The following is a 21,734-nucleotide window of genomic DNA, read 5'->3' on the forward strand; positions in this document are numbered from 1 at the left end:
TCCCTCGCCCTCCTTTCGCTCATCAGTCACAATTCACTTCACCTGCCACACGAAAGGTTAATAATAAACAACACTCGATTAGTACTACCAGAGCGAGGTACTTTCTCTCCAACGAACTGCTTCAAGTGGTATTACACGACGGCTAAACGTCAAGTGTGGCGCAGCTCCTATGCATAACGCGCAGCCAACTTATAGACAAAAGGAGGTTTTAGACAAAGGCAGAGAGAATCTTCGCCGTCCTAAAAAGGAGAAAAGTAGAGAAACAGCTCGGAAGGTCAGATAAAGTAGAATGTATACTATGCACAGTAGCGACCAGGAGATGAGTTTAATTCGACAAAATGCATCAAATCCGACATACAACTGAAAATAGTTGCATCGCGGGTAGGATGGACTACAAATTTGTTGCACCAAGCTACCATCCACACAACTGGGTCTCAATCAGATCTCACTTCCGCCACTGGTCAAAACTGATGCAGTATGACAGGTGCACAGTTTCCTCTCGCAGCAAGAAGTCGCTGCCACCCAACTCGCCCATTTGCAGCAGGGCGATGAAAATGGTGCGCACACTTTAAACATCTTTCAGTTTACTGGGCCAGTGCGAACCATGCCCTAGCTATCCCGAACCACACCTGGGGAGCGGACTAATGTGACCGTAAATGAGTAACCACTCTCGGAAAACATTGGGGGCCCGGTCACCAAAGCTTCTAGTCAAGGTCTTGATCATCAATAATAATGACAAATGTGTTCTGACGTCTTTCTCGGAGTAGATGAACTGGCAGGTTTTAAGTTACATTTGCATCTTTACAGGACTGGTAACTTGGAGCAACCGGACACTGTTGACGACCTCTCTCTCAAGTGAAACGTTATTGATGGGGAACCTCCCTTTGACAATACAAGGGCGATCCATTGCCAATGTTTGCACGAGATTGGCGGCAACCCCATCACATTGTTTACGATCGAAGAGCACTTTTGACAATGTTAGCACAAAACACCTATGAAAAAGTTTATGGCACCTACTGCAAAGATTTAACGCATTATTACACGAGTGTAGAACAGATCGATGAATGGCACATGGCTTGAAGAAAACTGTTAAATTCTTTACATGCCATATTTCGACATTAGTGTCACCTTCTTGCCACTCCGGAGTGCAGCAGGTCAAAGTGAGAGCCAGGAATGGAGTGTGACTTAGTAGTAACATCCAATTGCGATATGAACATCTTTATGAAAACTTAATTAACGAGAAGCGTCAAAATCACACTTGAGCAAATATTCCACCCAGGTGTTTAACTACAGGACGTAACCCCGAAATGCAGGAAACCGCTAAAACCGGGGAACCAAAAATACCACACATTACCCTCCCGAGGTGTCAAAATTGGTCACTTTTTTAAAGAGCAACACTCTTTCTTATCAATTTAACAATTATCAACTACGCAAATCGCAATTATAGGACGATCTCACTGTAGCCATCCCGTGTCACTTCCAAACTACACTCAATTTCTGTAATGCTTCAAATTGTTAAAGGCACAATAATTCATGAAGCAAGAGCCGAATTACAGGCCAAAGCGTATGGTTCCTCTGATTTGGAGTGCACCACAAGTTAAAATGGATTCATTTCATCATGATGCGCTTCAAAGTGGGCGGTGCAAGGGATGCATGGGTTAAAAGCAGTTTACCAAACTAATTTTTCAGAAAAATTAACCAAAAGATATCATAGTCAATAAAAAAACAAGGGAAATACACCAGGGATAAGTTTTTAGGGTTGTCTAAGGTTGGTTCAACAGTTTCACAAATGACTAACGACACTTTTTTTTCAAGACTTCAAAGTATATTTGTACGCGAGATAAACGTGAGCAAAGAGGAATAAATAATAATAGTTATATCAATATAAAATATCATCTTCACCCTCCACAAACAAGTCACATTACAGACTTGCATTTTTTTCTCCTTTTTTTTTGACTAGATCCATCTTTATAAGTTGTCCTATTGACGGACACTATTATTAACATTTACCACCCACCCTCCAGTTGAGACTTCCCTGGAATGGTTTGTGAGGAAATATCTGATCGGCATACGAGCAGACCAAACCTACTTACTCAGTTATTAAAACACTACCATAAACATAATGTTCACTCTCTATTATCCATTTATTCTTCCAGTCCATAGTAAGGAATGGTTTTTTCTTAATGAAGAGGTTTTTTTAATATTTGGGGCAATGGAGTCCTCTTCGGGACCCCATCATACCCTGTTTACACAGATAAGACATGTGGAAGCACACAACATTCATCACTAAGTCCTATTGAGACTCTTTATGTTCACATATTCCCTGAATAATGGTTGAACTGTGCTTATTACTTTAAGAGTAAACAAAATGGAAGAAACAGGATTGATATGCAATTTCAACAACTAATTCAACTACAAGTATATATGTTACTCCATTACTACTCATTAATACCCCCTTTTACTAGTTCAACCACTGTCTTTAAGGCAATTTTAGTTGGTCAGGCCCAGAAATTGGCACTAAAACTCTTTAAAAATATAAAGTTCAATCTAATGGTTAATATCCACAATATCTTCAACATGTAAACAGGGCATTTACAACAATCCAGCAGCCTTTAGAGGAAATTTTCATGAGAAACGTTTTTTTTGTGATCACTCTTCTTCCATTGATCTCTCAGCTCAAGGGATCATGGGAGGTGCACGATGAGGGCTCCCCCCTCTGTCAGCACCCCTCCATTCCCCCCAGTGTCCCCAGGGACCAGTTTGCACCCCTGGGAAGCCGAGAACCTCTCTCTCTCTCTCTCACACACACACACGTTAAAAGCCCCAAATCTTTTGAAGACAACCGATCAGCACCTTCTCTCATGCAAAGATGCTCAAGAAAGCCGGACTCAATGGACTCGTAGCAAAAAGCAGGAGCTCTTTCAATTATATAATCAAAGACACCCATTGGGATGCTCAAGATCCACTACAGTTAGGCTCAATACTTCTCTATTGTCAAATCTAAGAGCAAATCAATTACATGACCTGATTCAGATTAATTTTACTTCTCCCATTGCCTCCCTTTTTAATATGTATAAATTACAGTGCCTCAAATCAATTCGTTAATCACTACAAGATTTTCTGAATGAAGATACAAAAAAGGCAAAAACTAATGCCCCAGAACATTCAATCAATCAATGTTCAGACACAAGATAAATGTTTATCAGTCTATTTGATTAGAAATCCTTTTCTCAGGCATCAATTGGCCAGGAAAAGTTCTGTTTTTAGTCTGAGGATCTTTGGCATCACTCCATTTCATAATATTATCTACAAGAGAAAGCAAAAAGGCAAAAATGTATAAAAGTAGTACGTAAAAAAACAACAAAACTACTGGTCTACAATGGCTGCCTCTATTGCCTTTGTTTAATGCATACCCACGCCTGGCTTTCAGTTTGATATTATCACCCAAAGTATTTTCACAGTTCACCTTATGAGAAGAAAATGACTTGTAACATGAGAGAGGTGAAACATTAAAGAAAAGACATGAACATTGGGAAGGAAGACGCGTGAATCCAACAGATGCACTCTATTCAAGATTCCTTCCCTTAAATATATCATTCCAAAGGTATACTGATTGATATGAGTGATCACTCTCGGGTTTCTTTGAGGGATTCTTTTCAAAGTTTCCTACCCTAGTCGTGCACAAAGGGATATACTGATGGTTACTGGTTAAAAACTATCCTCTATTGCCATTTAATGTCAACGATTAATAGGAATCAAAACTATCATCTTCTACTTCTCTCTCAAAATCTCAATTACTGAAAAATTCTGAGTGGTTAACAAAAAAATTAGTTACCCCTTTTGGTAGGTAAACAGCGTGCCACAAAAGTAGGTATATACACACAAACACATATTAATGTATTAATAAGGTCCAAATATTGAAGAGCTCTATATCACAATGATTAAAGAAAGGCACATTCAATCTACTCTATCACATCCAACGTCTGCTTCCGTACTATACAAAACAAAAAAATGCTTGTCTGTCCCACAGCAATGGCTGCAGCAAACAAAAATGCTTGATCAAAGAGATTATATTTGAAATTTTTGATGTCTCCTCTCTGAGTGGCACCATCATCCATTGGTTCAACCCCCAATTGAAATTTAAGTCACTTGGATTATTAAAGCTCAAATGTCTCAAATGTCTCTTTACTTTGACATTGGGAGGATTGGCATGCTCAATAATCAAGGTTGGACATGATTAATCTTTTGGAAGACAATGTTTCGTGATCAATTAGTGACAACAAATGAAAAAATCCATTGAGCATGAAATTAAATTGGAATGTAATCACTCCTTTCCTGACTTTTAGAATGATGATGGTTTCCATATTTAAGGCACAATGATGTATGTACTTCGGTGTGAGTGACTGACTAGAGAACTATAAAGTAAGGCTACTGTGTCAAGCTACGTGAAAGAGCTTGTGTTTCATACGCTCAAAATTCTTTCGAAAATAAAGAACAAATCTAAAGCACCAATCAAAACATGCCATGACACTGCATAGAAAAACTGTGCACCAGTCTATGTATAATATATATATGGGCATATATATATATATATATATGTATATATAGTTAATATAACCGGTCTTCTCCACTTATTTCATCGTGTGAATGAGAGAAATATGAATGCCAAAAGTAATGGTGGTGCACACTTCGCTGTTCGCTAGTTATGTATCACAGACAGCAGCGAATAATTGGAAAAAAAACACAAAAAAGTGAAATATCTAACAGCTAAAAAAAAGTTAAAAACTACGACCATTCACATTACAAAACGCACAGTCCATAGAGTATAAAAAACATGGTGGGACCCTGCCATAAGGAATTCCAAAGAGCCGAGATCCCTTTGGGAGCAAAGGGATCGATTGATCTACACAGATGTGACAAGAGCACACGGGGGCAAGGGGTGGGAGGGAAGTTGATCAAGGGGCGTGGGCGGGCAAGTCTCCAGACAGGATATCTGTGGAATGCTACACACAAACAACACACGGAGAGACATCCCTTACCGCAAGGTCCAACCACCAGCAGTAAGTGTATGTTAGTTGTAAATGAATGAGATTACGCCATATCACTCCTCAGAAAACACAGCGCTTTTATGTCTGACAATCTGAAAAAATCGCCACCCACAGCAAAAACGGTTAAAAATAAGCTGAACAAACGGTTAAGAAAAGCCAAGCAATGAATGATACAAGTAATAAGGAATAAATATATATAGATATATATATGTAAATAATATACATATATATATGTAGATATATACCACCGATCAAGCAGCTCACTGATTTAATATAATCTGGTGTTGTTTTCTACTGAGAAACTACTTTATTCAGTACTGCATACTACAAGTGCATGTTTTATGTATCTTACTACCAGATGGCAAAAAGTATTGTTTTTAAATAATCATCAATCCATCCAGCCCCACTACATCACTACTACACACACAGAAACTACAAAAAACATCTAAGTAAACACACTAATGAGTTACTATTTAAAGTGTACTTATGTCACTACCAGATATATATCAATTAATAATACGCACACAAACCACCAAAAAATCAAGAAACTAGAATGAAGTGATAAGGATAAGGAAATACATAGTTGTTATAAATATTAACTAGTAACTAGTTGTTAACTTTTTTTCAATAGAAATTTTTTGATTTTCTTCATTCAGACAAACCCTCTTTTTCAAAGCTAGACACACTTTTTTAATTGTTTTAGTATTTTTAAACACCACCTCATCATACAGCAGCAGACTTCTCTTTTCAAAGAAAAAATACAAACTTTATTTGCTTCCTTTTTATCGTTTAGAATTAAATACAAAAATAGAGGGTTTTTCTTTTAAATAATTATTATTATTATTATTATTGTTATCATCATCTTCATCTACTTAATCATCTGCACCCTTTAACTCTGACCCCACCCCACTCCCACGCCTCCCCCCCCCCTGCTCGTTCAAACATCAGGAGCCTTCCCTCCCTCCACCAATCAAGTATTATCAACAGTTATTGCTGCTTACATTGTGAAGAAAGGCAGTTTTGGGATCCCTCCACTATTTGAAAACCAATCAGAATCACTCTCTACACCAGCAGTTGGTGACAATCACCTTGACACTCTCGAGGATATACTCCAATTTCACAAAAAAATACCTTCTCATTAGGGATTTCCAAGCTATGCCCTCGGTCCAAGAAAAGCCTGGGCCAAGGAAGGACAACCCCTGGTCAAGGTTAGGAGGAAGAATAGAGAGATGAGGTCCACAGGGAGGGGGTGGTGATAGTTTGGCACAGAACAAAATACTTCCTCGACCCAACCACTGGCGTTTCAAGGGAATCCAGGCACCCAATGCATCATGCCAACTCAAAAACCCATGATTAGAAATAGAGTGAAAAATACACTCCCCGCCAAGATCCACCTCTTTGAAGACCCACCGGAGTAGTTTCGTTTCAAGGGAGAGGGGTGTTCGGCGAAATTCCCATTCGCGGCACTTTAGGAAGCATTTGCGAGAGCAGAACAAATCAATTGCGGGGACTGCGCTAGGGGAGACTGCAGGGTGAAAGGCCCGCTGTCAAGACGCGCAACACCTTGCACATTTGACCCAAGAGCAGGAGCGCAAGGGAGGGGAGGGGGGAGGAGGCTGGGAAAAGAAGGCATACGCCCCGACCGGTCCTTCTTCAAACAGCGCTGCAGAAAGGGGGCCCAACATTGCGCAAGGGGAGGAGGGATGCACCTTGCATTCCAGGGTGAGCGTTTAGTTTGTTCTGGTGTAATTTCAATGGGATGGGCGAGGAGGGTAGGCGGAGAGGGGGGAAGAGGGGGTAGGGGAAAGGGTTGGGGGGGAGGAACCCAAGCGGCACAAAATATATATGGCAGTTGACATGCTAGTAGAACCATTCAACTCTCTTCACAAACACACACAACTTTCTTTTTGCTCAAGTTCACCCCGTCACTGAACGAGGTCGCCTCCCAAGTGCGCAGCACTCCCGCATCCAATCGAATGGTGTCCTCCACGGTCCTACCGAGAGCAACTCTGTCCATTCGCAGCCTCTCCCACGATGCTCTGCCATCACCATTTCTTCCAGGTCATTCCTCACTCCCCAGACAACCGTGCACCACAACTGCCCCCTCTGCTGCAGATACACCACCAATAGGTCCTTCTACAATCATCACTACCATACTCTTTTTTAATATCATTACCCTTATTAACTTTAACCTTATTGTTACCATCAACACCTTCAAATATTACTAAGCATCAAAGGATGGGCTTCTTCCCCTCCGTATGTTCCGTAGAAGTTGCAGTTTCATTTTCCCTTTGCTCAAAACCCAAAGAGCAACTACTTTGGCAGTGACACACAACCAATGTGCACACTTTGATTGATCCCTCATTGACAGGTGAGGTGTCGGATGCAACACTCGCCGTAGAATATTAACTGAACACAGGCTCGTACCTAAATAAGAGACAGAAAGCCCCTCCCAATCACTCGGCCCAACCTCCACCGGGCCTCCCACGAGAGAGGCCCAATGTGCACAGGCAACCAACAAGCATTGCGCCCCCACATCTCCCACCTTGCAACTCTCTGCATCACATACAAACTGCAATCATAATATCACAAAAAGTCAACCAAAAAAACTCACGTGCCACCATTCAGAGCATGAACATCTGGACCGAATGATGGGCACGTTACAATTGCTCTGCCACAAAAAACCCTAATTTCACAGAGAATATGAGATTGTATAATATATATACAATGGAGTACCTTGTTGGGCAGGGGACAGAAGAGGGAAAGAGCCACCCAACATAAATTGTGTGCTTGTGTATAAATATACACACGCAAAAAAAATATATTTTCTTGACATCACACACCAGCCATTATCGACTCCCACTAGTCAAGGTGGAGAGGTTCACAGTTGGGAGTGCGAGAGACGGGGGGAGGGGACATAGGAATGAGGGATGGGACTTCAACCTGGGTGGTCTAGACTCTTTATAACACCGGCGGCCGAAAACCATGGTGTTCCCACAACTGGTGGCAAAACTCATGGTTCGGGTGAGAAGGGTACATCCCTAGCCATAAAACCCTGCTGCCCAAGTAACGAGCAGGCCGACAGTGGACTTACCCAGAATGGTTGGGAACGGGGGAAGGCGGGTTGAAGGTTGACGGGAAAGTAGGAGCAGAACCTCGAGGCATAAAATGCCATGTTTTGATTCAAAGGAAACCAAAGTGGCAACACTCAAGAGTTCAAAAACAAAAAGTAATAAATAAATACTAAATTGTCACCACATCATCTCATGTGATACAAACTGTGACACAATTGACAACATAATAATGCTCACTTGCAACGACTTGTTCAGCTGCCATGAAAGAGCTTTCACAATCCCTTTAGTGCTTTTATGAATCTCACAGGGGGCATGCACATGCCAAACACTAAATAATCTTAATTCTAAATATTAAATATTTCTTTAAATTAGAGGAACAAAACTGGAACACAAACAAGTACCAGCCCAGACAGGCATCTATATTCATAGGAAAATGATCAAAAATGGCATTAATTTTATCCTCCCGTTAAGTGACAAATAACTGTGGAATGTATGAAATGCACAACATACATGAACTGAGGATAATCACTCTTCAGCTGCGGAACGGAGAAAAGAGCACGTTCAATTTCTTTAACTCTCTCCTCTCGATAGGTGAAGGGGAAACGAACCAATCTAAAGATGAGCATAAATAGGACCAGGGGATATTATTAAAGATGCACCACAACTTAAAAAAAAAGACTGTACAATTCACTAGTGGAAGAGATCAGAACGAGGACAATAAATCACACAAAAAAGTTACTCCTGACTAGAAGTGTCAAATCCTACCTGGGGCACCAAAATTATATCTACTCTCCCACTTCACCTGTATTCAATAAAAAAATTTCTCCAGATCTAGTCCCCCCTATTATCACAACGGCATTGAGCTTTCCAGGAGCTGCTTCTGAAAAATCCATTGAAATAAATTACTTGTTCATAGAGAGCTTCAAAATGATGATGCAAGCCGATGCCCACTTGGCATCCGTGCCCCCGAGAATGTTTCCATCTCCCAACTCCCGAGGGAAAACAGTCAAAAATATCAATAGGAGGTTTTCTGGGGGGATGGGAGGGGGAGTGGGGGGATGCAAGGAAATCACACCCGGGCTGCACACACTAAACTCACGCCACCCAAAGACAACAAACAAACAAACGCCCTCCTCGCTTTGAGCCATCACTTTCCGTGGCACAGAGAAACCCATCAAAACACACGCTAGGATTTTTTTCCCACCATGAGATCCATGAATGTAATACTTTTTAAAGAGTAAATAGTAAAAAATAACAACAAACGTTGTCAAAATCGAGCGAGGCCGAGCAAGATTGCCACCACACCAGTGACACACCTCAGCCCACGAGAGATATATATATATATATATATATATATATATATATATATATATATATATATATATATATATATATATATATATTCATAAACACACGCGCTCCCACACAAGAGTGGCCACGCAGAGACGTGCCCGCAAACCTCTCCTCTCTCTCGCCCCCACCCACGGGTGTGCCACGCCAACCCCCACCGATGCATGGGCGCCCCCGCACCGAGACTTCCAACGTGCACCGCTGCACACACGAGTCGGGAGGGAGGGCGGGGGCCATCAAATGGGCGCCTCGCCTTTCGCTTTAAGTACTGTCAAAGGGCAATGATGAACAGGCACATTATTTGAGGAGGAAAGAGAGGGGGCAGCACATCCAGCGGATTGCTGGACGAAAGATAGCAGCCAATGGAAGACGACTTAAGGGCCACCCACAATCCCGAGCCGAGGGTAGAGGGCACTCAAGCAGGGCAGAGGAGGCATGCAAACACCACAAACTAGAGCATTTCATTCTAGTCTTTTTAATTGTCACTTGTACACACATCTTTAATACTGTTTATTGCGAGTTATTGCTAAATGCTACCAGTGTCCAAGAGGTGGTGGGTTTGTTCATGGACATTCAAACTTGTTTCCCCGAACATTAATAAACAAACCTCTCTCTCTCTTTCATGTTTAACACACACACACACACACATATATTAGTGCATGTGTGCATGTGTATGTATGCGTATGTATGCATATGTATGCTTGTGGGTGCTACTGTGTACATGTACATAAACACACACACAATATATATACACACACACATACAAATGACAATTGATAAGGGAAAGTGTTGACAAAAACCACAAAAAACTAACAAAAATGACCAGAATATGAGATCTGACCTTGACTTTTGAAACCATGGAGTATGCATATGCAATAATTTTGTTTCCCTCCAGAATAAATAAATTATCAATGAATCAAAGGGTACCGCCAACTGCCTACTAAGATTTCAACAATTAAGCCAAACCGTTACGACTGCGCAAGGTGGAAACTTGTTGCCCATGCCATTTGTGTATCTTTGTGTATTGTGTACGTCTGTGTATTAATGCATGCGTGTATTAAAACACATTCATGCACACATACACACCCACACACGTGTTTGTGTGCCCTGTGAAATGCTTATGTTTTCGCTTTACATATGTATGACCCACGAATTAAACAAAAACAACTACAGGTAAAAACTCAGATAAAATTTTACAGCTACAAGACACACACACACACACACACTCTGGAAACATGCAGCCACACTCATGCACGCACCAAAACATGCACAAGACGCAACTATGCTATTTGAGATGACCTTCTCATCATTTTGGGACTGGGGGACAAAGAGGAACAAAAACTAAAGGAAACTTTGGTGGAGCGAAACCCACCAATGGGACTAAGGGACCGCTACAGCGACCACGGGGGATTCGGACAACGTAGAGGGGGGCAGGGGGAGGTGAGGGGGTGTTTCGAGGGGTCCAAACTAGAGGGAAGGGGGAAAATTTCGACGATTCAATTTCTCAGAGGCAGCATTGGTCAGAGAATTATTAATATTATTATTACATATTCTTGGTCATAGCCATTCTCCCTCATTATCACTGTACTTGGTGTGGAGGAGTGGGAGGGGGTGTGGTGGGTGGCAAGATGGAAGCCAAGAGGCACAGCTTTCGGGGCCACCACACCCTCCCTCGCCGCCGACTCCCCCCCCCAATCAGCACCTCTTTTCCCTCCAAGGCCCTACTCAGCAACAATGCCAACCCATTCTCATCCTCCTGCTTCTCATCCTTTTGGTCCTCAGATGTCGTCATCCTCAGCCGAACGGCGTGTCCCCCTCCCAAACCACGACTTAAACGTACATGCCCATGCCGTACATCGAGCCCCAGTCCACGCCTTGGAAGCTCGACATGTCCACATTGGTGAGCGAGTAGCCTTGGTATGGGCTTGCCGCTGCAGCGGCTGCTGCAGCCAGAGGATGGTGATGCGGGGTCCCCGGGGGTCCTGGAGGCCCCAGGGGGTTTCCCGTCAGCGTAGGCATTGGATATGGTGTATACCTTGAGGAGGAAGAGAGCGAGTGAGGCAAGAGGCATTTGTCACTTCACAGAGGGACGTGGGAATCAACATCAAAGAGCCAAAACGTGATTAAGCTATGCTATTGGAAATATAATTCAGGAAAAGTTGTTTCTACCTAAATATGATAACATTGACATCAAATCCCAAAGAAAAGAAGAACAGGATATTTATAACATGAAAGCTAGATATTATACGGAAGGAAAACTGATCAAGGGCATGAGAAATCAAATAATGAGCTCAACATCACATTCAGTCAACTCTCCTCCATTATATTTCTGTTTGAGACTAGTTCTCTACTTTATGCAGTGGCTTATGATTGGGAAAAGCTTGGCAGCCTGATTATTATTAAATACAACAATCAAATTCATGCTATTGTCCTTGTAAAGATGACACCCTTGATACCACAATGAAAACCATTGCTTTTTATTTTGTAAATCCACACAAGTTTGGTCAAATTGCTTAAGAATGCCAGCTGTGGTTGACAATTATGGAGTGCATGAAGTCTCAATCCATATTCATATTTTGGCCGAAATGAACCCAAAGAAAAATCCATTGCATAAGAATACCATATTGATAGGAATGAGCTCTTACGGCTAGTAATATATAATAAATGTGAAACTCCAATAGCCGTAAACAGTTTTGATTGAAAACTGTTTACGGCTATTGGAGTTTCACATTTATTATATACCATATGAGAATTAAACAACAGTAGGAATGAAAAGGAAAATCACTTAAGTTGGTGATGGGGTGTGAGCGCAGTTGATTCAGTAGGCACGACAACAATCGGTCGACATCAATGATCTGCATTTTCTTGAAGGACAAAATTAAAGCGATGGATGCTTCAAAGCGAGTGAAAAGAATATCTATGCAACGGGCATGTATTCCCAATGGTGTCGAAAGTCTGCTTCTCATATAGATAAACAAAAAGCAATTCCAATGTGATACCATTAGCGAGAATATAATTTGGGAGAAGAGGAAAGTCATTTTCATTGACCATGTTATTAAGATTCCAGGATCATCAATGGCCAAACTAACATTTAAGAGGAACTCTGCATGGTTCTAGAAATTTACGAGTGCAACCTAAATCCACGGCGTGGTGAGGCATGCTGAAGCAGCCAGCTCCGAGTCAAAGGCAGCTTAAAGATATTAAAAGATAAACATGATCAGCAGTCCTAAACATTGCAGAATTTTTTTAATAAACTTTGCACATTTTTTCAGCATGGAATGCATTATCATATTTTTAATGAATTTCTGCAAATAATTGTTTCACTGAATGAGTGTTTCCCTTTTGAAGAAAGATCATGAAAATTATGCTCATTGTATGAGGTTCCACTCCATCAAAATATTAACCGGCTTCTACATTTTCAATTTGGCAGATTCAATGCAAAGGATCAGGTTATTTCGATTCCTAAATTCCACGCAAAATTCGGACAGAGTAAGACATGTCCAAGAAACACTCCAAGTCCTCGGCAAGTCAGCACAGTTGCCAACCAACATGGGACTCCCGTTGTTCCCAGGGGCGAGGGGAGGCAAAGAACTCGAGGGGGGGACAGAATGAGGCGTGGGGGCGGAACGGGCATTCCCTCTTATCGCCATTGCAACCATTCTTCATTCAATGCAAGGACACAAACGAGACACAAACAATCCTCTTCCCAGCAAATCGTTAACTCTGGATTATTGAGGGAGCAGCTCCATTCAGGACTGCCATTGCTTGGAAGGATTACACTCTATTTTGAAGGATTTTTTGTAAGCACTCACCAACTGCATTAGTTACTGGTTTAATCCCACTGCTTACTAACCTCCCCTAAAATTGTTAATATTCTGAAGTGGCCTTCATTTTACAGCCAAGGATTACATAGGCATTTAATTAAATGTCCTAATTTCAATTACTGATGATAGAGATACTCAATTCTTAGGATAAATTTTGTACGACTTCCCTTCTGGTTCCCCCAGACTAGCTGCACAATTTCAGGCAGCCAGCCTGGCCAACGCAAACTTACCCACACATATTGAATGCAAAAGCCAAAAGGTTAACAATGGATGATGATGAGCCACTTGCTGTAATTATAGCACATAATCCCTCTGAATTCTTGTTCTAGACCATCATTCGAACCATATTGCTAGTATTCTAATACTTTTACAAAAAGAAAAAAAAGAAACTCAGCTTTTGCCAGCAAAAAATGCTCGCATTAAATTGAAGAAGAAACTACAAAAAGGTTGTCATAGAGAAGCATTAGCTCATGACCCCAGAGGAAGAAGACTTGAAAGAGTGCCTTGAAAGCTGGGCATTATTGACAGGTTGGAAACATCGGTCCAGCTGAGTCGCATGTTAAAAGGCATTTCAAAGAGTAAGGCAGGAGGAGGCATTATCAAAGAACCATTATTAGAAAAGTAAAGCACAGATAATCAGGCATTTATAGAAGAGTAAGAGCCTAACCAAAAATGAGTTGTAGGGAACATATGAAGAAAGTGTATCCATCGCTACAATATCTGGAGCCAGTGAGAAACCATGCATGATCATCATCTTAGGTGGAAATGAAAATAAAGGCTCAGAAAAGAGGCTGTGAAGGCCTCGGGTCAGACTAATCCAACGATTTCCAACTCCAAGATGATGAGGATTCAAAATTTCACTACTGGTTATTTCACCCAACCAATTAATTTTTTACCAAATCATTCGCACAAAGTATATCTACTTACTCTCATTAAACACTAGAAACACCAGAGCTTATAACTTTCATTAGAATCATTAATAGCTTACCCATCTGGATAACATACATCCCCCCCCCCCCGCAGTCTCGGTGAATGCATCAGTGGAAAGTGTGGGAAATACCAGGGGGAGTATGCTGCATACAGTGGAAAATCTGTTACAATTTTGTAGGATTGGTGAACTATAAATCATTAGCAAGATTTCAGTCAAATAATGGGTAACAAACGATTGAAGGGCTTTCTGATACCTGGTCCATACATCTACAAATTAGTAGACATGTGCATATAATTGGATCTACAATTTGAATTCCTCTTCGTACCAACTTAAGGGACGAGGCACATGGGAACAGTATAGCACAATCTACACAAATAGCCATAATTACAATGAAGATGAATCAATAAATTCTTCATAAAACATAGTGATACACAGAATAAGCAACAACTCCAACTGCAGCAGAAGAACAATTAAGAAATAATAGGAGGATGGAATCTGCCGTCAAGAACACATGGCACCACCCCACATATCACCCACTCATCACACCCCAACCCAGTGAAATCATGGTTCGGCATTACGTCAGTCCAGTGGAGGAATGGGCGCACCAGAAACCATCGCAGTGACCACCCATTATTTGGATTCCATGCAACACTCACCGATAGCTGGCAAGGCTGGCATAAGGAGAGGCAGCAGCTCCCCCACCGCCTCCTGTGCCGGCCTGAGCAGCCCCAGAGCCCCCAGTGCCACCAGCCGTTGCTCCTGTGCCAAAGAACTTTCCATAGGCCTGTTGAACGGCAGCCAGTTGAGCAGCTGCTTGAACCTGCAAGTAGTGCCCAAGACATTTAGCAAAAACAGAAAGCTCAACGGCAAAATTTAGAAACTCCATCAATTTTCCCTCAAAGCCTAGCCGGTCTCTCAATTTCGCTGGGCACACATTCCAATAATTCCACCCCCAACCTGTTAAACATCACCTCTGTTCCCTCTAAAGGATCACCACAGGCTTGAGTTATTTTTCAGGAAACATCTCAGAGTATATTTCAAAGAACAACTCGGAACTGAAATTATTTTGCCATTTTATTTCCATTTGTGGGTTATTTCGCAAACGTCTGCATTCTCACTGCAGTGCAACACCTCACCCGGGGTGGAGACGCTGGCCATCGCCCACGAGTGGTGGGTTAAGTGGAGAGGTATGCTCTTCTCAACAGTCAATCCCAACAAGTCCCAAGTTGGAATTTATTTACATTTTGAAGTTTGTCAGCTTTTTTTGATGCTTCAATTTGAGAGCATTTCAAGAATTATTATGTTTGGAGCCAGAAGATTAGTAGGAAGCCGGAGGAGGGCAGGGATTACTCGTATCAAATTCCAGCCTGCCATCCTCCAATTTCCAATAGATATGAAGAAAGTTCATCTTAGCTTGGCTAGGCGGGCAGTTTGCTGCAGTGCCAACAGAATAATAACACATTTTATGCAACCATCAAAATGTAGTTATTATTATGTATTTACAAATTACTTTATCAATTAAGTACCCAGAAATCACTATAAGAATGAACATGAAGCTATTTTCCCAAACGAGTTTCAACTTATTATTCTAAATAGACCAAGAAAAAGATTTTTAGAATTTAATAGAACAACTGCAATAAATTACAGGAAATGAATGTTGGGTTACATTGACTTCATTTCACAGCTGCCCCTGAAGAATGGATCGACATCATAAAGGGAGGGCGCACTGGACTTTGAATGTCATCATTCATTCCCTGCCGATGAGGCCAGCAGAGATGCAAAACCCCAACCCTCCGCCAAACAAACACCCCCACACACCCTGCACGGAAGGAACAACGCCCCTGGGGGCGGCGCACGGGACCAAAGGGAGCATACTCGCCTGAGCTGCGAGGTGCGCATGGGCCGAGGTGGCCACGGCCAGCTGCTGAGCATTCGATGGCGCACCCGTCGACGTCGGCTGAACGGCACCCACGCCACCAATGGCACCCACCGCCCTCTTGCCTGCCACCTGGTGGGCATGTGGCGACACACCCAGCTGCAGGTGGGATAGGTGCAGGGCCGTGTGGTGATGGTGGTGGTGCGCCGGGTTCAGGGCCGCCGCCGCCGCGGCCGCCGCAGCCGCTGCCGCCGCAGCCGAGGTCGCTGCAATGCAATGGAAAGAGAGAGGGATTCAACAAACGACGACTGCACTTCAAACGCTTCAAGTCTCGACTCTCCACTAGCGCTCTTCAAACGCCAGAGGCACTCGACTCCAGAGAGGAGGACACTGCTCTGCTCTAAGCAAAGGGCACATTCGTGCACTGAAATCAATTAAAATATCACGGAGGCTGGCAATGTGTTCACTTAGATATTTCGCGCATCCTCTTTCCGACCAGTCGCCAGGTAAACGTGAACGGAAATCTCATACGTCTTTGGACTCTCCATGCCCAAGAAACGGTCAAATAATTCTAACCCAGACATCACTCACATCCCGGTACGACTCGTGCAACATGCCTGGATTGAGAGCAAGCAAATCTAGACCTTGGTTGATTCCATAGGATGAACTCATGATCTCTATTGCTAAATTGTACCTGCATATATAATTACCACCTGATAACACTATGCTAAACCAATTCGGATAGACAAAAACCGTTTTCCATTTTTATTATGTCCAACATTGATTTGCATCACTGCAATGGTATTTTCTATGCCTGAATCGTGCTCCGCTGTACTCTCCTCGACGTCACTTTCCTCTCAAAGCTGCAAAAACAGCAGAACTGACACAGAGATAGCGATGATGAGTATTGCAGCATAGAGATGCTAAATTATGGAATCTTAGAAGAACAGAAAAATGACTGCCCATGCAAATGCAGGTTATCGGTGTTGACCTTTCATCATGGCCATTCATGCATTTAAACAGGAAAACCATGTTTGCTGGCATATAGGATGCACCAGCATATAAGATACACCCAATTTTCATACACGTTTTTAAGAAAAATAGTATTAAGTTCTACTTTTAATCATGATTTATTGCACTAGTTTCATGGTTTCTTATGCACATAAAAATGTAACTAGAGAATTTTGCAACCTAGTTCCTATTCATCGCTCACCTTGAACCCACTAATTCATTTCTGCCTCATCCAGTTTCCTTTTTGGTAAATTCAATTTTTTTGTTTCATTGTAAATATCTGGACCTCAATAATTTTTTCCATATTCCAGAGACTTTTTTGTGATATTCTAGTTAATTAGGGATGTCTCTGTAATTAGCAATCACTCCTACTCGTTGAAAGGTCAGAGAGTGCTTCACTGAAGCTTATTTAGTCATGAAAAATGCAGATTCATTGCCGTTGAACACCACAAGGGGGCTTAGCTTAGAGCAGCAGTCATCACATCCAAAGCATGAACACATGATTTCATTAGCCTTTTCCTCATTGAATAACAAATACATGCACACATTTGGGGAATCATTACTGAAGCCATGAAACACTAGTGAAACAAAAATATTTATCATGAAACTCATAACTACCACAGAACAGTTATATCAGATTCATCTGAAACCACTCTCTCGCAAAAAGACAAAATTCAATACAATACATAAAATTGTGTATTAATATAAACCAGAAGAACAAATCACAACTTATAAATTGGACGAGTGGCAACCCTTAATTTGGCCATATTCAGAAGGGTAAAGTGCATCCCACATGCAAGCAAATGCAGAACCTGCTCCTACATAGAAAGTTTTTGTACAGCAGGGTTTAATTGTAATTATATCCGTATATCCATCAAAATGATTTCCCTGCGCAATCTTTTCACAGTGATTGGTAGACATCTGTATCAAAATGTTAAGTATAAACCATAATATGGTTCTTAAAGTTCAGCCTTGATAAAACAGCTACGTTTATTTGAGAACACTTACTCCTCCAAAACATTCCAATGCAACTAACAACAAATATTCTAAACCATGCGAGGATAGCACATCCCCGTTTACATCATTTCCCATCAATCATTTGAGAGGGCACCACTCACCAAGGGAAGAGGTGGCCACCAGCGCAGCCGATGATGCTTCCTTGGGCTGTGCCCTCTTGCACTCCACCTTCTTATTCTTGAGCGTGTGGAAGTGGATGTCGCAAACGCGTTCCACCACCTCCTCGGAGTCAAAGGTGACAAAGCCAAAGCCGCGGTGGCGCCTCGTCTGCTGATCCATCAGCATCACCGCCTCCTCCACGCGCCCAAACTGCCCAAAGTAGGCACGAACCTCCTCCACCGTCGTCTCCTGGCTCACTCCACCCACAAATATCTTCTTGGTCCGGGCGTTGCCCAGGGTCGCCACCGCCGACCCACTGGCACCACCTGCCACAGAACCATTCTTGCCTGGACATGACAATTAACATATTGATCAGGAGGGCCTAACTTATGCTTTCTCCGAGAGGACTACTCATACATGAAAAATCAAGATTCCATCATGTACTTTCTTAATCCGCATATTTTTTATATTTTCCTTGTCATGTTTCCTCTTTATATCCCATAATTATGCATTCAAATGTTTTCCAAAATATGGGTAATGTATTGATGAAGTTTTCTTGGGCCTTCTACCCGGTAAGGGGTTCCACATTGGCCGATGTTTCGATGCTCAACTCGTGCATCGTCCTCAGTGTAGATGCAGATCATCATCAATTCATGATCTACATTTACCCCGAGGATGATGCACAAGTTGAGCATCCAAACATCGGCAAATATGGAACCCCTGACCCAGTGCAAGGCCCTAGAAAATTTCATCAAGCAAATACACCAGGAAAGCACCAGAACCATGGGTAATTTACGACAGGAGAATTAAAACCTAATCAATTCTGAGGGGAATCGCTTGTGGCACCTTTACCTTGAAACAATGTTGTGACACTTCAGGGCCATTTCTCAGCAGTACAAGTCAATTTAAAAGTGTGTGAACTTATCTCTGCCATCACGGCAGTCATTTCATAGAATATTTGCTTGAAATTCATTCCCAGTTTATGGTCCCGGGCTAAAATTTAGCTGGTGACCCTACCAAGATGGCTAGTTAACGTCAAATGATGAAATTATAATACAATTCTAGGTTCTCTCCAAATGTCTGACACTTAAAAAAAGGTTCAAATTTTATTTTCTAAGAATTCAAAAAAGTGACCTGTATAAAATAAAGTGTAAATCTGTTATTAATCATTTATTCATTCCCACGTGGGACTACTTACAGTTGCCAGAGAATGAACAAACTGATGAAAAAATAAGCTAACTTTAAAGGCAACTTTTCTCTCTAGAATAGTGGGTTATGACGCTTTCAATTGCGAGTTCAATCAGATGAAATACGAAAAGTAATAAAAGCAGTCAACAGCTGAAGGTTCCATTGATAGATGCCACTTCATCACATGACCTATGATGTGTAAAAATCAAGCATCAGAGTAGGGAGGCCATATCCGTTAAACAAAACACCCACCCCTTCCGTGGGCAGAGTTCAATTCCTCTTTTCGCCCATCATCATCACAAGTCTTATAAGAGTCCACATCAATTGCATTTCATCATTAAAGGCTGCAATTGAAGGTCAAGGGAAGATTTTAAGAGTGAGAAACTAAGGATTGTTTAATGCTGGGATGATGAGCTCCAGTTAATGGAAGTTAGAAAGTTGAAATAGCCTGCATTTTGTAAAATATCCTGACTATTACATTACAAATCACATTGTTTTTGGTCTGTTTACGAATCCATTTAACCAACAAAAAATGACAAACTCATGGGAGACATAATTTAAGCCGAATACGCAGTAGTGAAATCAACACAAAACAAATGACAAACCATTCTTAGGCGTGGCATGCTTGGGGTCAATCTTCTTCCCATCCAGCTGGTGCAAAGGCACTTTCAACACTTTCTCCACGCTGGCTGGGTCAGAAAATGTGATGAAGCCAAACCCTCGACTCCTCTGCAATAGCAACAAGAAAAAACCATCAGAGTCCATTGACATTAACAATTCCATCCAATTAATCATTTGACGATCACAAGCAACTTAGCTCCACGTACATTTTTTGCAGTTTTTACCTTTTCATATGTTTTCAAATCACCGCATACCCATAAACAAACATTGCACAAGCATGTATTAAAATTCTACTTCAAGTACTAATTTTAATATCAAGTTCCCCTTATGAAAAAATTTAATTTCTACTGTGGGATCTCTTTTCACAAAATCTCTTTGGTCACAAGTAGAATACTTGGATTCCATTTCTTTTAACTTGGATTTTTAGAATGATGAAATAAGAGAAATAATTCTGAAACTTGACCAAATGCAAATTTTCAATCAGCTTGAACATTCACCCACAATACCAAAAAATATGTTCCACTCTCCAAAGGAAACCAATAAAAGTTTCTTAAAAATCAATCTTAAAACCCCCATTTTACACGATTCTCCTGCATATCATATGACCTAGGAGAGGTACATCATTTTCACATTTCCCAACCACAAATCTGACATCCATGAAATCTGAATTCCATGTCCCTACTTGCAGCTGAACTCAGAAATTCACAAGAAAGAATGCGCAAGGCTGCTAGCCATGCTGAACACACCATCTATCATAATAGTGTTCCACTTTTGAAAGGCTTCTTTGATGCTTATGTGATTTCTTTCAGTAATTTTTAAATTTCTTACACGGGTGTCACATTCAATATACTCTTCTGTCATGCAATACCTATTATTAGTAGGATGAAGAAAACCCAAATTGCCAACTAATACAGGCCCTTCAAAAGAATTTCCACCCACTCAAAAATTGTGATTGATGCCTTCAAATAGAGGCTGACGAAGCCAGCAAGATTACAAAATTATTTCGTCTGCTTTTATGCTCCTTTTACTGGAATTAACTGTTGTAGATGCTCAATATATGTTTTAAAATAGCATATCTGTAAGATTACCATTTTGAACCGTTTTAAATTGTTGAGCAATATAATGAAGGCAGACTATAAATGTCAAACGTACCATTATTGGAAAAAACCGATTTCAATGGGATTGGAACTCGGAACCTTAGGGTGGGGACACACAGGCTAGGAACTAAGAGACGCCCCCAAGGAGAGGCAGCAAAAGCGCCTTGATTGCTGCAGTTTCCTAACATTGCGCTGATTCATTCGCCCAGAGCGCCGGGCATAGAAGAAAACGAAAGCATGGAAGAGAGCGAAAAATGCCGACCACGAACCCAGCACAGCCTGTGAGTATTCCCACCAGGGGGAACGGGGCGATCAAGGGTCGCCGGTCGCTCTCACCTGCGTGACGGGGTCCTTCATGACGAGCACGTCGGTGACGGCGCCGTAGATGCCGAAGTACTCGCGCAGCTTCTCGGCTGTCGTCTGCCAGCTGAGACCGCCCACGAACAGCTTGCCGGGCGCGGGATCCGTGCCCGTGCTGGGCGTCGACCTGCCCGACGAGGAGGAGCCGCCGCCGTTGCCGGCCGCACCCCCCGCCGCCGCCCCGTTCGCGCCCACCGGCTGCATCAGGCCGCCCCCGCCCCCGTTCATGGCGCCCCCC

General features: G+C 42.0%; 1 protein-coding gene across 1 annotated transcript; it reads right to left on the reverse strand.

The window, feature by feature from the left end:
• Positions 1 to 9,924: 9,924 nt before the first annotated feature.
• LOC139696494 (RNA-binding protein Musashi homolog 1-like) lies at positions 9,925 to 21,724 on the reverse strand. The gene is made up of 6 exons (XM_071595281.1): positions 21,473 to 21,724; positions 20,024 to 20,147; positions 18,233 to 18,577; positions 16,107 to 16,369; positions 14,884 to 15,047; positions 9,925 to 11,507 (listed from the first exon to the last, which is right to left on the reverse strand). The coding sequence occupies exons 1-6, from the start codon at positions 21,722 to 21,724 to the stop codon at positions 11,303 to 11,305; spliced, it is 1,353 nt and encodes a 450-aa protein (XP_071451382.1). The 3' UTR covers positions 9,925 to 11,302.
• Between the last annotated feature and the right edge of the window lie 10 nt (positions 21,725 to 21,734).

This window comes from Hetaerina americana, unplaced genomic scaffold, assembly GCF_022747635.1.
Source record: "Hetaerina americana unplaced genomic scaffold, ioHetAmer1.1.p SCAF_7, whole genome shotgun sequence".
NCBI classification, from domain to species: Eukaryota; Metazoa; Arthropoda; class Insecta; order Odonata; family Calopterygidae; genus Hetaerina; species Hetaerina americana.